This window comes from Phlebotomus papatasi, chromosome 2, assembly GCF_024763615.1.
Source record: "Phlebotomus papatasi isolate M1 chromosome 2, Ppap_2.1, whole genome shotgun sequence".
NCBI lineage: Eukaryota > Metazoa > Arthropoda > Insecta > Diptera > Psychodidae > Phlebotomus > Phlebotomus papatasi.
This window is the reverse complement of record NC_077223.1, coordinates 33579584-33596118: the sequence shown is the minus strand read 5'-3', so window position 1 is coordinate 33596118 and position 16535 is coordinate 33579584. Positions and strand designations below refer to the sequence as shown.

The window sequence follows — 16535 nt, the reverse complement described above, 5'->3', positions numbered from 1 at the left end:
TCTGGACAACGATGACCACGATGACATTTACGACACTAAGATCTTCAGAGATCCTAGTCCTTTTTCGTTGTGAATATTTCCGTAAAGGATATATGTCGTTACATGCAATTATTATATACAAAAGTACACCGAAATACCAGTCGTTTCTCATAAGATTTTTCCTACTGTAGAATGTTGTTTAACAAATGAATAACATTGAAAAGAATTTTGTGTGTCAACAATCATCATAAGCCGCTGAAACTGCTGTTTAAATTTATTTACTAAATTGCAAATTAAATTTTTAAAAATCTATATTATAAAATTAAATATTATATTAATGCTTGATCTGAAACACGTTTGTATGTTTGGAATACGAATTCTCTATTAACATGTTTTTCACATAGGATTATAACAAATGCAACAGTAATACCATTTAGATAATTTATAAATTATTAAATCTTCTTTTGATTCAGAGCTAATTATTCATATAAGGGAACAGAACTTGTTTGCTCATTTGAACATTTACATTCAATAACGAAAAGAACATGATTCTAAAATTATGTAATGCGACTTATTGGTATAAAATGAGTAAGTTTTAAAAGTGAATTTTATCAAATGTATAAAAAATAGAAATATATAAGAAATGTAAATAAATTACAAAATTTATATTTGAACATTGCCTGTTGTTAGCATAACAAAAACACAACATTGTGCCTCTGAATAAAACAATGCAGCCTGAAAAATTACCATACATTAAGATTTTGATTAAAAAGCCGCAGTAATATTTTGTACAAGAGGCGGAAATTTCTCTATCAACATCACTCAAAAATAATATCACTTCTTGTGAATGAAATAAAAGTACTATGGTGTGATAAGTAATGAAAAAACACTACACTAACACATCATTTTCATTTAATGAAAGTGAATAAAGATAAAGTACAAAAGCTTTAACAGAATTACAAAATTTGCGCATCCTATTAATTTACTTAACAAACAAGTGTAGAATTTTCCATTAAAAAAGTCAAAGATAATTGCCGGTTGATCAGAGAAAGATATACATTATAATAGGTATCCTACTGGAGAAAAATATTGGTGATATTCTGGGTGGAAAACTCACCATATAGCGCAAAAGAGAGAGACCAAGAAAATCAATAATGGAACATTTAGCAGTAATTTTTTCATAATCACAGCTATTGATATTGCGATTCGGTCAACCACCTGTGATAAACCTCATGTTCTGATAAGAGTATGAACCGTTTCTATAGTATATGAACAAATTATGGAACAATAATAACTTTTCAATCGAAATACAATTTGACTGATATTAACTTCTAAACAGTTCTGGAGAATTATTTGATTGATTAAATCGGTTTTATATAGGTTGTAAATCGGTAAAAATGAAAAAAAATAGACACTGGAAAAATACTTTACTAAATGGTCAAACTCCTGAAAACCCTGCTTTTCTCTATGAGTAACTTTCCCCTACCGGGTTACTCCTTTTAAGTATATTTATACAAACCGAATTTGTAGTAAAAGAATCACATCGTCCATAAACTCATACAATTCTATCTCTGAAATTCACAGTAAAAAAAACGACTTTTCTACATGTGCTATGGGGTTGCTATACAGCATGTGCCACAAATTTCCGAACATGTCTAGAAGTTTGTCTCTAAAAGAAACCAGAGTTAGAAATTTCCAATGCGAAGGTATATACTTATATTTTTGTATTTCTTATAGATAATTTTTCATTCTGTCGCTTTTTAGAAAAAATGATTTAATAACTTTTTCTTAGTTTAGTAGAAGAAAAAGATTTTCTAAAATACTTTGGGAACCTAGAACTACAACATAGGTCTTATCCAGTACCCTACTGTTGGCTGTTTCACTGAAATACTCAATTTTTTAACCATCTATAAATTGTTTCATAGCCTAATAGAAAAGGATTCAGACTTGTTTGGAATTTCCAGACATTTGAAATGAGTCAATAATTGTGCCATTCGGTTGAGACATATCCTCTCACTATACAGAAAAAAAATATTTCGTAAAATTGTACATAACTGTTTATGAATTCCCACTGTGGACTTATAAAATGCTAGTAAATCGTAAATCGTAAACCCACTAAGCAAGATGGCGATTTTTCCGGTGATGGGTGTCAAAGGACGAAATGTTCGGTTAGACTACCTCCAAAACATTTCCAAAAATCAACAAAATCACCAGGGCCAATTTTTTGCAAAATTGGAAAAACCACATTTTTGACCTATTTTTGGAGGATGGGGACACATGAAAGGGGAGGGGGGAAATAAAGACCTTGGGTTCGAGATAATGTCATTTGAGGAGGGGTAATCGAAAACCGGAAGTCGATATCTCTTACCGTTTGAATTTTATATGGGTCAAAAGACTGAAAAAGTGCGAAAAACAGTATTTTTAAAATAGATCTATTACCGTTACTTTCCCGATCCATCACCGATTATAACCAATGCATTCGGGTTCAGAATTACAAGACCTTTAACAAAAATCCAAATTTAACCAAATCCATTGAAAATTAGGCCCTCCAATGTGATTGACCTTTGACCTTGAACAATTCAAGATGGCGATTTTTCCAGTAAAAGGTGTCGAAGGACGAAATGTTCGGTTAGACTACCTCCAAAACATATCAAAAAATGAACGAAATCGCCAGGGCCAATTTTTTGCAAAGTCAAAAACCATGTTTGGGGGGGGGGGTAGAATGAGTGGAGGGTAATTTGGGTAAGTTAGTTCGATAGAGAATGTTGACTTGTGGGGGTGTCATCAAAGACCGGAAGTCAATATCTCTTACCGTTTGGCAGCCAGGATGAAGAGAAGTTGAAAAAACACGATTGTTAAAAAATTGTAAGAGTTTGTATATTTTCACAAACATTGTTCGTAACATGATCACTTAACAAGCATTTTTTCTTCTTATACAAACATTTGTTTAAAAATGTACGTAAACACACAAAAAGTGTTCGTAAACTTTCGTTAGACAAACAAAATCGTACACAAAGAAAGTTTGTAAAAGAACAAAAAATGTTCGTCAAATGCTCATGTTACGAACAATGTGAGAAAATACAAACTTTTACAATTTTTTTTAGTGGGTTTTTACGAGCATTTTATAGGTCCCCAAGTGGGAATTCACAAACAATTACGAACAATTTTACAAAATGTTCTATTTTCTGTGTAGGCAAATCTTTCGAAAATTTAATCTTGAAAAACTTAGAACTTATTCCAAGATGACTTGAAAAACTTACTAAACAGAAAAATATAAATTTACATACAATGTCGATCCCGCTTGGTATTTTGTTACAAGGTTGGTGTCAAAAAACAGGCGGGCATTTGCGGGATAACCTTACATTTGACCTCTAGATTTTTGGGGACGAGCGTACACAAAAAGTTTGAACAAGTTTTTTGAAAATTTAAGAAAAAAATTTCAAATTTTTGAATTTATGCAATCTGTAATTGTTAGTTATCATATTTATTAGCCCCGAGAGGCTTTTCCTTATTGTGGTCTAGAAATAGCAAAAAAATCACAATATCTGCAAGGAAGCAGAAAATCGAAAATTCACGATTTTTGACCAAAAATATCTTAGCTCAAGAGTTAATTGGGATCCTGCAAAAAAATATCCTAGATTTGGACATCTTTATAGTTTGTAATCATCCACAAGAATCGGATTTTTATCGATTCTAAATAGTCAAAAAAAATTCTTTTTTCCATGTGTACTCAGAGTCCCAAAGGAGACGAAAGAGTTAACGTGATATTTCCTAAATTTTCCCGATCTTCTACGAAAATTTTGTTCGAAAATTTGAAATGAGTTTGAATTTTTCGAATATCAACGACATTTTGTATAGAGTGTTTATTACCTTTTAGTAGAAACACTTTTGAGAATCAAATTCCGACTATAAGCCTGTATAGCCTTAAATAGGAGCAGCATTGTATCTTTAGGCATAAAATAAACTTCAATTTGAATTGAATTGAATTACAATTACATAAATTCAAATGAAAATGTAATTTTAATTAGGAAAAATGTAAAATGATACAGTTTGATTCATTATTTATCAGCTGTTGTTTTTCAAAAACAATATCCTTACGAAGTTAAAATTTTTGTATTGAAATATACTCAAATCCAGTTTGTAAAATTTTGGAGCATACTGTGACATTGTACAGTACAAATACTGTCACCAACAACTAAATACACTACTTAGTATTTGCTAGAAACTCTTTTGTCGTATTAATGTCAAATGTAAAACATATATGGGACTTTTTTTTTTACTCAACACCCCTACACAGAGACTTCTGAAAGCTGCTTTTCCCTGTATTTTGCAGCGGGGGCGAAATGTTGGAAAGGCAACAAGCAAAACAAGCACGAATCACCTGAAATTTCCATGCTTTTCTGTAATGTGCGGGGGTAGTAAAGAAAAGCATGTAAACGTTGTAAGGACTCTCTTTCAGTATCCCATACTGACGGTATTTTTATTTACAGTGTGATTTTTCTTTTTTGCAAAATGTGTAAGAATTCATCAGAATTTTACGATGTTCCATGAATCAACTATTTATCCCCAATCCCTTTAGTACACACACTTTAGTACCCCCCAATTCCTATAGACAATCCATTGACCGTGAGATTTTCTCACCCTTCTGCTCTCTCCCTGCGTCGTCGGTCGGGTGAAAATAGGTCAGTAGGTCATGGAACATACACTTCTCATGAGTGTATTGAAACTTTGTATTTTAATTCAACTATACGCGTTTTTCCCTGCATCGTGTTTGCCATTGAAAATTTTTCTCACTTCAATAAGTTTTGCAAGCCCAACGACGGTGACGCTTAAATATTGCATCTTCCAAGTTTATGACGCAAAAAGAACATCCTTTAGAAAGATAGAATTACTATGTAGAATTTCCAGAGATAATTCAACATTCCTTCTCTGCGCATTGTTGCAGAGAAAATCAATGGGAATTCATGATATGTCTCACAAGATTTCTCATTCACATCTCACAGATATTTTTATCCTTAAGAATCCTCACACGTGATGTGATTCAATTGAGAAAATTCTATCCATATTTTGCTCCTTGTATAGCACCTTTCTTGCACATTCCATGGGTCTATCATAATAAAAACTGAGATCCTTCGGGAAATGTTATGTGAATTTTCGCTAATCCATTTATTATACAACTTTAGGAACGAAATCTAGAAAATCGATTATGTGGCATATAAAGATTAAACGATTTTAATACCAAAATTTAATTTAAAAAATAACTACAGCCACTAATTCGTTACAGTGGCGGCCAATAAAATAGAATCACCCCTTAAAACTTGAGTTTTTTAACTTTTGGTAGCAGCTACCAAAAGTTAAAAAGCTCAAGTTTTAAGGGGTGATTCTATTTTATTGGCCGCCACTGTATGTACTAAACCCAGTATTTTTCATAAATATGCTGATGGTTGCTTTTATTACAAATCAAGTAAATTACAAAATTATGTTAAATGTGATAATAAAAACTGATACATGCTAAATTCCAAAATAGTATCGGTAATTCTATTACATATTCAAATGACACTTAAGCATTTAGTACTTATAGTACTAAAAGGTTTGAGTGGAAATTTATAAAACAAGATTAAAGGACACTGTAAGCTAATACATTGCATGTATCTTGCTTTACAATTAAAGATTTATAATAAGCATGAGTCACAATGTAATTTTTCATTTTGTACTAAAAAAGAATTTGAAAAATACTTATTTTTAGTACAAGTAAAATGTATTTTTTTTAATAAAAGGATGAAAAATTAATAGCACTTGTCATATTTTAAAAAAAAATGTTAAGTACTCTTTTACATAAGATTCTGAATAATCTTATCTTTAATAGATTTAGCACATGAATGTACTAAAATGAATTGTGAGAAAAAATTGTCGTTTCTTCATGGAAACGTTGAAAAAATCAACGGGAATTATTTATTACATAGATAGCTGAATTGTTTACAGATTTCTTTCGGGAATATATGCTCTAAAATTTGTACTAAAGTATACTAGGTTATTTCACAAAATTTGATTAAAAAAAAAATAAAGATAGAACACTCGCCCTACGTTGCATGTATTTAGGGTTTCAGTTTCCTCTAGGTTACTATATTTTGTTTATGGCAAAGGTATTCAAATCAGATTATTTGATTTTCATTATTATTTAATATGAGAAAACACACACATTTACCGTACACTGAGAAAAAAATGGGGGTGCGAATAACTTTTTTTCCTCATAGTTTTAACATTTTTTAGGTGTTAAAATATATCAACATTTTTTAATGTTAATTTTTACACCTTTTTAAGGGTAAAATAAACATGAAAAAGGGTAATTTTAACCCCTAATACACCTAAAAAGCCTCATATTTACACCGATTTCGGATCAATACTGCATGGTAAAATAAACATTTCCGGAATGTTATTTTAACTTTTTCGGATTTCTCTCAGTGTATAGAGAAAAACAACTCATGTCTAGACATCTCGCTTCTGAGAAGTCCAATTTGTTTTATAAAAACTACATAAATATCTGCTTCTAAGTATCTTTCTAAATCATTGGACTAACCCTTTGTGCGACATTGACTTTCTAAGGGTATTTTTCGCCTCTTTTACAACATCAAATAAAGGGTACAGTTCAAGAATGATGAAAAAGATTTCCTTTCCGTCTTACTTCCTCCCCATTAAATAACTCTATTCTTTTCATTGTATAGAGAGGGTACAGAGACACTTCTCTCCAGTTATACAAGAATCACCTTGAAAGATTATGCCAAGTCAATTATATAATGTCAACCATAAAATTATAATTCATTTTCTCATCCTCTTAATTCCATTTTTTCATTAATCCCCCACTCCTCTAGAATTTCATTTAGTACCACGTGAATTATTGACACTCTCATTTGGGAAGGAAAAATGAAATTTCTCTTATATTCCATACCTTTTCCCAATAAAAAAGAAAGAATCCACGAGACAATCACCCACAAGTTACAGGGAAAACTTTCAAGCGCGATGGAGAGAAAACCAATAAAGACATACATTCATCCCTCACACTCTGTCAATACTAATCAAGCAGCAATTTTGGAAATGTAATGAAAATTTTAAACCATGAAGTAGCGCATCCATACATATTGAAACTTTTGTGGGAGAAACTTTTTCCACAAATCCCCCCCGCCCTTCTCCTTTATATTAATTCTATAACAAAGAAAATATCTTGAAACATATAATGGGAAAATTTTCGCATTTACTCTCTTTGGTAAGGAGATAAATTTTCCCTTCTACAACAAAATATATTACTTCAATTTTGTGTCACAGTCAAGTGAAAAAGAGGAAATCACATTAAAAACTTTGCTATGTTCTTCTCAGAAAACTTTTAACTGCAAAATCAATTGAGATAGTAATTTTAGAAAAAATAAACAATGAAAATGCTATATTATTATCCTTTAGTGACATTTTCTATGAGAATTTTTCTTGTGGTAAAAAAAATTCAACCTTTGCTAACATTAAACTTGGTAAAACAAATGATGCAAAACTCCTTTTAGAACTTTTAAGATATTTATACAAAATTAGAAAAATTTATGCAATATTACACTATGCAACAAATTGACAAATTTGTTTGTCAGCAACTTTTGAAAAATCATATAAACTAAACTAAACTAAATATTAATGTACTAACAATGTTTCTAAGTTTGTTTTGAGTGATATTATTGAATATTCATTGAATATTGTGTTGATTCACGTTAGTAGTGATTTGTACATTTGATCTGAAGTGAGATTTGCCTTGTGAATTAGATTTTTCGTGTGAAAAATGGGAAATTTTGTAAAAGATTCACAAGTGAGGTGATACTCCTTATTTTGGACAGGTGTTTTTCTCACGAAATTTGGTGAAATTTTAGCTTTTGTGATGACTAGGTTGTATAAATGCTTCGAGAAACAAAGGAGCATCATCTCTACGAAAGAGATGTAGCGAGAAAAGCTTTAAAAGGCTCCCGGAAAGGCCAGGGAATGCGCAAATCCGAGCGTACTTGGAGTACCGAAGTCAACTCACTTTAATGAATGATATGGAAAGTTTCTGGGCTTCTCGTGACATTCTACGGTTCCCTTACATAAACAGGAAGAGGACTTGGTAAGATTGGTTCATTAAATGAAGAACAATGGGCATCCTGTTGAGGCGGATTAGCTGTCCAAATTTACAGTCAAGTTGTCCAAATTAATAACCAAGTTGTCCAAAATAAGAGTTAAATTCACCTCTACATATCAATTCATTTCCAAACGTATTAAAATTAATTTTATTAAAAACAAAGACAATAAACCCTTGCCAAGTTTCTAAACAACCCTTCTAAAAAGAGAGTAACAAAAAAAGTCAATTAGTATCGAAAATATCGCACTTCAAACTTGGAACGTCGATGCTTATAAGCAGACTGTCCAAAATTTTGAGCCTTTACCCTAATTAGTATTTTTTGAATTCTGCTTCTGTAAATTCAAACATAACAAAGTCGATCTTTTAGGGGGTCACTGAAAATTAAAAAATTGTTATCTGAATCCATCCGGTCAACCACAAATAAAAGTAATGCAAGTAATTTCTAATAAGTAGTAAACAATAACATATTCTGTGTGTTATGCCCTAGACACACTTGTAACTTAAGCCGAGAGATGGCTTTACGTAATTATAATCAAAATAATAATGAGTAAATTCCCATCAGTTTCCCACTAACTAAGCCGTTCCTCAGCTTAAGCCGAGAGACGGATTAGTCAGATATTGATGGAAATGTAATCTAATATCTAATCATTATTTTGATTAGAATTACGTATAGCCATCTCACGGATTCAGTCGAAAGTGTGTCTAGGGCATTACAGAAATAAAATTCTGAATAAAATATCAAAATTCGTTTTCTGCAATTTTATATAAGCAATAGCATAGTATTATATATTTTTTTTTAGTATTTAAGAAACAAGAAGGGAAAAAAAGTTTACGATGGAGAAATTCAAGTGATAAATTTAAGACTTTTATTGATTTTCGCTGCTTGGGGATATATAGGTAAAGAAACATGTTCTCTCTTCCATGAAAATAAAATTTTCCACTGCGTGGAGAGAATTTCATTTATGGAAGCTTTTTGAAAATATATATATATATTTTTTTTAAACCAGAAAATCTCCAGTATTGAATAATTTTTTGTAGCATAAGGATTAAAGTACTTCAAAAGCTCATCCAAGATAATCTTTCAGCATTTTCTCCTACAACTTATCACACAATTGAATTTCAGTGGGAAATCTTCAGGTATTCTCCAAGATACCGCACAGTGTGTTAATAAATTTGATAATATAGCTTATTATAATTTCATGTTGGGGTAAGGAAAGTCACTAAATTATCTCAATTTTACCTGATTCGCCTTGTTAATTTGTTTCTTAAGTCCTGCGAAAGCCATTTTTAATGCTGTGGTATTTTTTTTTGTTCTCACAACACCAGAGAATTCACTATGATCTCCTTAATTAACCACCCGCTGTGATTACAATTTTTCTCTATCTCCTGAAACTATGTTTTTTTTTAAGTCTCACTCGCTCTCCCGTCGAAGAGACTTTTTTTTGTGCGTTGATTCCTTGAGTATCTTGGTTGGTTGTATTTGATGACACGCTTGTGTCGCAGTCTGTCTCGTTTCCCTGCAAAGTACAAGACAGAATAAATAAGACATAAGAAGGCATTTAATAAAGAATTTTATATTGGCTAACAGCATGAAAAGAGGGTGCGAAAGAGTTATGGGAGAAAATCCTCGGTATCACTGGCAATCTTCTCTTGTAAGACTATCACAATTGTTGACTGACACTTAAATGAAAAATTTATTTCTACAAGTGCCACCAGAGGTCAAATGAATATGTATAATTGATTGGTCATATATTTTTACAATCTCTCTAAACAAATTATATCATTTCATTTTGCCATTCAACAGTTCATGCCTCAACATCTTGCCATTTGGTCTTTTTCTCTGTTTTGTTCTTCCGTGAATTTTTATTGCATGATTTTGTGAGGCCAAAAATCCCCAAAAACAAAAAAAAACATTGTCTGAATATGAGGAAAATAAGTTGAAAATAAGACTTTCTTATATCTGTAAAGCTCAATATCTCAAGTGCAGACGCGCCACAGTCATTTTCTTGTGGCTTTTCATCCGCCTTAATCGCCTTCCTCTTTCTGGCCATTTGGCCATAGTTTGCAACTCGTCAGAACAACAGTTCACAGTTATTGCAACAAAGTAGAACAGGGATGTGCAAGAACCGTTTGAAACCGAATAAACGTCAAAATAAGTTTGTTCAGGTAGCGTTTTGACCATTGACGCACAAGTTCCATTTGACGTTTGTTCGGTTTCAAACGGTTCTTGCACACTTCTGAAGTAGAAAATCCTAAAAATTTATCTAAAATAAAATATTTCTCACACGTGTTCCTAGAATATTAATCCTTTTGTCCAAAAATCGCTTTTTGAATTAAAGAAATTTCTCAAAAATAAACGACAAAGTAGGGGGAGGCTTTGATGTTTCGCATATACGCTACCATCAAACACTTCGTATTTCTTCCGTATTCCTTTATGAATTTCACATATGGCTATATATTTTAATAGCTACTCTTAAATCCCACCTCTCCTGATAAAATTGGGTGTGTAATCCTTTTTTCCTAGTTTCAGGAAGCAAAAATTAAAAACAGGTGCAAAACTGTAATTTTAATGTGTAATATTTTGTACAATTTTGCACAATTGATATCACTTTTTTGGAAAACTACTATCACAGGATGTAGAGGGGTTATTAGGGTTTAAATTTGTATAAAAACCTCTTGGAATGAAGAAGGCCGTTTTTGTGGGTGGAAAAAAATTCGCAAACTTGACCCTTATTCATCGATCGGATATTAAGAATTATTATGTATCGCATAGTGAATCTGGCAACACTATAATTTTAATGTTCTAACATAACCTCACTTGTGTGTTACGATTTTGATGAAAACATAAATTGAGTGATCTACTAAAAATCTTGTGATTCAATAAAAAAGGTAAGGAAATTGTGTTTAGTTTTGTGATAAAGATGCCACATTTAATTTGTTTTACAAAAGATGGAGAAACACACTGCAAAAAATAAAAAACGCAGCAGCATTGATGAAACAGTCATGCAGGAAGCTCTTCAGAAAGTTGTCCAAAAAAGGCTTAGCCTTAATAAAGCTGCCGTGGTTTTCAAAATCCCGATAAGCACACTGTTCTCGAGGCTTAAAAATGTGAGAAAAGAAATAGCTGATTCTCAGGAAGTGCCCTTGATGATGGGGTTGCAAAATAGGGAAATGGCTAATAAATATGCGGGAAGGCAAATTTTCAATATGCGACAAGAAAAAAACCTTGTTAATTATTTGTTGGCTTCCTCTAAGGTAAATTTTGGCCTCACCCTACAGCAAACCCGAGAACTGGCCTTCAGTTATGCAATCAGCATTGGTCAAGATGTTCCAGAAAGCTGGAAAACCAACAAGAGCGCTGGAAAAGCATGGGCCACTGGTTTTTTAAAAAGGCACAGGTGATATCCTAGACAGACTTAAACGGTTTGTTCATTTTTAATATTGACTTTAATTTTTCTAGTGAACTCTCGCTTCGAAAACCCGAAGCCACCTCTATGGCGAGAAACTGTGGTTTCACGCGAGCAAATATTCAAATATTTTTGGAAAATCTGGAAGAAATAATGGAAAGATATCATTTTGATCCTTCAAGGATCTTCAATCTCGATGAGACGGGACTGAGTACAGTCCTTCAGCCACCAAAAGTCATCGCCTCCAAAAAATCGAAGCAAGTTGGCAAATGCGTCACAGCAGAAAGGGGGGAAAGTATAACCATTTGCGCATTTGTCAATGCAGCAGGAGAAAGCTTCCCTCCAGTCTATCTCTTCCCTAGGAAAAGGAACCACCCTGAGTATATGGATGGTTGTCTTGAAGGATCTGTGGCCTTTTTTAATGAAAAAGGCTACATGGACGCGGCAATTTTCGTTAAAACACTTGAGCATTTTAAAGCTCATACAGCTGCATCCAAAGATAATGAAGTGCTCCTCATTCTGGATAATCACGGGTCACACCTGTCACTAGAAGCCATCAAGTACTGTAGGGACAACGGTATCCATATGGTGACTTTGCCGCCACACACGAGTCATCGCACTCAACCACTGGACCTAACAGTATTTGGCCCCTTCAAAATGTTTTGCGCCAGGGCATTTGATTCATGGATGTCAGCTGGTAGTGGGAACAGGATAAATCTTCACAATATCGTCAGAATTTCTAAGGAACCTCTCCAAAAATGCATGTCATCCAAAAATATCAAAGCTGGCTTCATGAAAAGTGGTATTTATCCAATGGACAGCTCCAAACTTCTCGAATTTTTTGAGACACCTGAAGCCGCTTCTTCATCGACAAAAGTTTCTTGCACAGTATTGGAAGATAATTCTGAAACAATAAAATCACCACCATTTCCAAGGGCAATGAATTCTACTACCATTACATCAGAAGAGACCGATAACCAGGATATCATTCCCCAAGACTCAATGTTACCAGTGACCATCCAAGAGACCAGTTCTCAAATAAATATCTCACTAGAGGCCAGTTTCCACGAGAACGTTTCCCATGATATTACACCACAAGACTTCAGTTCACATGAGACCACTTTCCAAGAGGATATGTCTCAGATGTGTTTCCAAGACTTGATTGTGGAGGAGAGTATCAGCCACGAGAACATCTTTGAAGATCAGAACCTAAATTCACCTGATAATCAAGCTCTTGATCTGTCTGTATCAACCCGGAATCAGGAATTACGAGGCGATAATCGCAGAATTCTGGCCTTCGTTCCCATCTCTAATGTTCCATTGGATCTCTCCTTGAGCTCCTCTAATACATTCGCTAAGCCACATGCATCCCAGCTCCGATTTGGTGGGTTGGAAATAATTCGACCATTGCCAACCCCATCGACGTCAAAGACAAAGCAAAGCAGAGGTATGACATCTACCATTGCTACTTCATCTCCTGAGTTGAAGAAAAAAGAAGATTTGGAGATAAGTAAACGTGTTAAGCAGGAGAATAAGAGGAACAGAGAAGAAAAGAAGAATCAGGGAAGAAGCACAGCGGAAACTGGCAAAAGAAAAATCCTTCCTGAAATGGATGTGCTGATTCCAGAGAAAAAGAAAAGGGGTAGGCCCCGTAAAGTGCTACCTGTATCTGATGCTTGAAACTAAGGTCATGAGAATTGATTTGAAATTAGAGGGAATTATAATGGGGATCCTATGAAAAGTGTGCTGCCTATGAAGTTTGTACCTGAAGTCATGAGAATTGATTTGATTATAGAAGTCATAAATGAAACAAAACTGAAATAGAAATTATGTTTTATGTATAAAATTCAAGAGATAGTGTCGGAAGGGATTTGATTCTGAACACACTTCGAATATAACCAATAATTAAACTTGTTTTACATCTGGTTTTCCAAGTCACACCTTGCTGATAGTAGAAAATACTTTGGCTTGCATATTATATACAATTTCGTTGTCATTACTATTACAATAAAATTCACGAGCTTCCACGTAGGTTTAGCTAAATATATCCATTGTCACAGTCTAGACAGGTTTCTATGAGAACTGAAAATTCTGTTTCTTCTATATCCGTTTCTGTCTCTCCATGAGTTTTCATTTGCGTTGATATACTTCTTCATTCTCGAAACTGTAATCTTCGGTTCCGCAGATTAGATACTCCAGCTTCTTATGATGCAATTTACAATATTCCTCCCAGTGACATATGCTCTGTAATTTGATAAGTGACAATCACAAGTAATTTCATTCCTCATATATATCCGGTTCCATCTTGGCCACAGTAGACACCAACACTTTCATTGCGTCCGGAAGAGTATAATAGAGTTGGAATACAACTGTAATCCTTGGGGGAATTTGAAGTAGTTATATTTGTTTTGTCAAATACAATCCATCAGTACTTCCCATCATTAGTTTGGAGTTTCTTCCACATTTTTAATAGCACGATACTAAACTTCAGTTTATGATGCATTTGTACCATTCCTTAGGCATTGTGTCCGGGTGTATTCCTTTAAGTATTTCTATTCATCACCCTTCAAGAGAATTCCCTGAAGAATCTTCATTAACTTCTGTTTATGTAGCTATTATGATTTGACTGGTTATACAATTTTCTATCGCCTCAAATTCCGCAGAATGTCACATTCATCTCAATCAATCTTTATTTTCATCTCGCAGTCACATCATAAACTGAGCTTCACGTCCACTATTTCAATTTCACCTTTACTTTTACTTCCAATTAGAATTTTCCTACACTGTAATCTTTCTACTATGAAAATTTGTTGACTTGTGAAAGCGAAAAGCAGGAATTTCCATGAGAATGTTTTTATTTCCCGGACGTCAAGATACAACATAACCTTCAAATTTCCACATACATTTTGGGGTTGCCAAAGTGACACTTTCATGGAATTTGAAGATCAAAGAAAGAAAATGGTTTCCTCAGTGTATAAAATTATACCTTTTACAAATCTTCATAAAAGTGATATTAAAAGATATTATTCCTCACATAAACTATTTAATCAGATAGACTAGAGTTCCGTCTAAACAATGATGTGTAACTTTTAGTGTCGGGTGCAAAATTTACGGTGAAAATGGGACGTTTTTGAGTGATGTAAATTTGTATGCGAAAATAGAAACTTGATTCAACTATCGGACAAATCGTCATTAAATTTTCATTTTTTTCTAGAGAAAAATGTGAGGATTTTCCAGGATTTTGTGAGATAGGATTTTGAACCTAGTAAGTAAGAGAGTTTTTTGGCATAATTGGTGAATTGATACGGTTCGTGTGGTAGTCAGAAAAAAATACTTAAGTTGGACATCATTTTTATATGCGAAACATCAAAGCCTCCCCCTACTCCAATTTCTTTTTCTAAATAAAAAGAAAAATAGGGATGTGGGCGTTGAAAGAATCACAGCTATCGTAAGACAAATCAGTTCTTGTTATGGGCTTTTTTTTTCTCGACGCCTCCTCCAGAGCATCTGGTTCTATTTTTTTTTTATTCTCTAATTTCATCCTCTAATACGATAGCAAACAATATCATTCGAACAGGAAAATATTTCATTGTAGGAGAAGAAATATAAAAATAGATCATCTTTTATTGAGACAGACTTATGTATTGTGGGGGCATTTAAGTCGGCAAATTGGCGACGTTTTATTGCTTTGCAAAATATTCCTAGTCAAGAAGACAATATCCTGAGTGGAAACACTTTAACATATCAGAGAAATTTCTTTCGAATTGTATACAATAAAATGATAATGATTATTTAAATATACGAAAGCCAAACGGTTACAGACAGCGAACTTTAGGATCATCAGAGACTTCCATAAGTTGACCTTAAGCCCAAAATAGACACAGGGATTGGCTTAGGGATCAGCCCGAAAAATTAGGATTGATGTCAATACTCTCACGGATCAGCCCATAATTTGGAGGATCAGGCTGATCTTCTAAATTCATGAGGTCTAGTTAAATTACGGGGATTAGGCAACATCAGCGCAAAAAACCAGTGAACATAAAAAGCACCACTTTGGGGGTTTTTGGGTGCTTTTGAAATGTCAATTGGGTGAAAAAGCATGGAGAGTAATGGTACGCAATGTCGCAAAATCGTAAAATGCATTAAGATTGGAGTAATGAGAAAGTCAGAGTGCTCCTTTCTGTACGAAAAATCCACTTATTGCACTTAAGAAGTCTTTCAGCAATCAAAGTGTGGAGATTTAATAGAAATTTACGCAAAAAACGCTAATCCTTGATTCTAAATCCTCAGTGTATGATAGTTTGGGCTGATCCTTTACCGCCAAATTTTACGAGCTGAGTATTCTCTAGGATCAGCCTGTGTCTATTTTCGGCATTAGGATAAGGAACATGACCTTCATTGTTGTTCCCGTTGATCCCTTTCCAATACTTTGATGAATATCTTATATAAGTGTATGGTGTGATTAGAGGATGGTGGGGCAGTTTCAATTTTTGCATATTTTTCTTATGCTTCTTAAATGAATGGGATAAACCTTTATATTACTAAAGCGTTCTAGTATCTCAAGTGTTTAACAAACCCACAATTTTATTTCCTATAAATTCTTATTTATATCTTATCTTTTATTTATCTTATTTATATTTTTTGGATTTTGATATAAAAATATATCAAAATCCAATTTGCAATTTAGGGCTGAAGCTGCCCCTCCACCCACCATTCGAACATTTTTCAAAGTACGCAAATGACCTTGAATTATCTCTTCCAATGATATCTCAAGGTCGAATCCTAAAAATTTCTTGCGAGTGTATTTCTTTACCTATTCAGGCACTTTTTAACTTACAATGTTCTACAATGTCAGTGACACTCTATTCATTAAAAGTTTTACTTTGATCAGTAAAGGGGTGGCAAAGCGTTCCATGCTTTGCGAAGTGCACGAACTCGTGACTTAGATGGTATACGTCAAAAGTACTTTCGCATCATATATCAAAGTTCTCATCATCGCCTAT

The 16535-nt window shown here is 33.4% G+C and overlaps 2 protein-coding genes across 11 annotated transcripts in view; one reads left to right on the top strand and one right to left on the bottom strand.

Moving 5' to 3' along the window:
- The window catches only part of LOC129803572 (endophilin-A), a 65554-nt gene that overhangs the window by 30025 nt on the left and 18994 nt on the right, over positions 1–16535 (bottom strand). For all 10 annotated transcript variants that reach the window (XM_055850243.1, XM_055850246.1, XM_055850249.1 and 7 more), the window contains exon 2: positions 9366–9642. In XM_055850243.1, coding sequence (XP_055706218.1) covers positions 9366–9410 — 45 coding nt within the window. In that variant the 5' untranslated portion in view covers positions 9411–9642. The remainder of the gene's footprint in view (positions 1–9365; positions 9643–16535) is intronic.
- Positions 10497–14906, top strand: LOC129803559 (uncharacterized). Its single transcript, XM_055850216.1, has 2 exons — positions 10497–11523; positions 11586–14906. Exons 1-2 carry the CDS (start codon positions 11075–11077, stop codon positions 13210–13212), a joined length of 2076 nt encoding a protein of 691 aa, XP_055706191.1. The 5' UTR covers positions 10497–11074; the 3' UTR covers positions 13213–14906.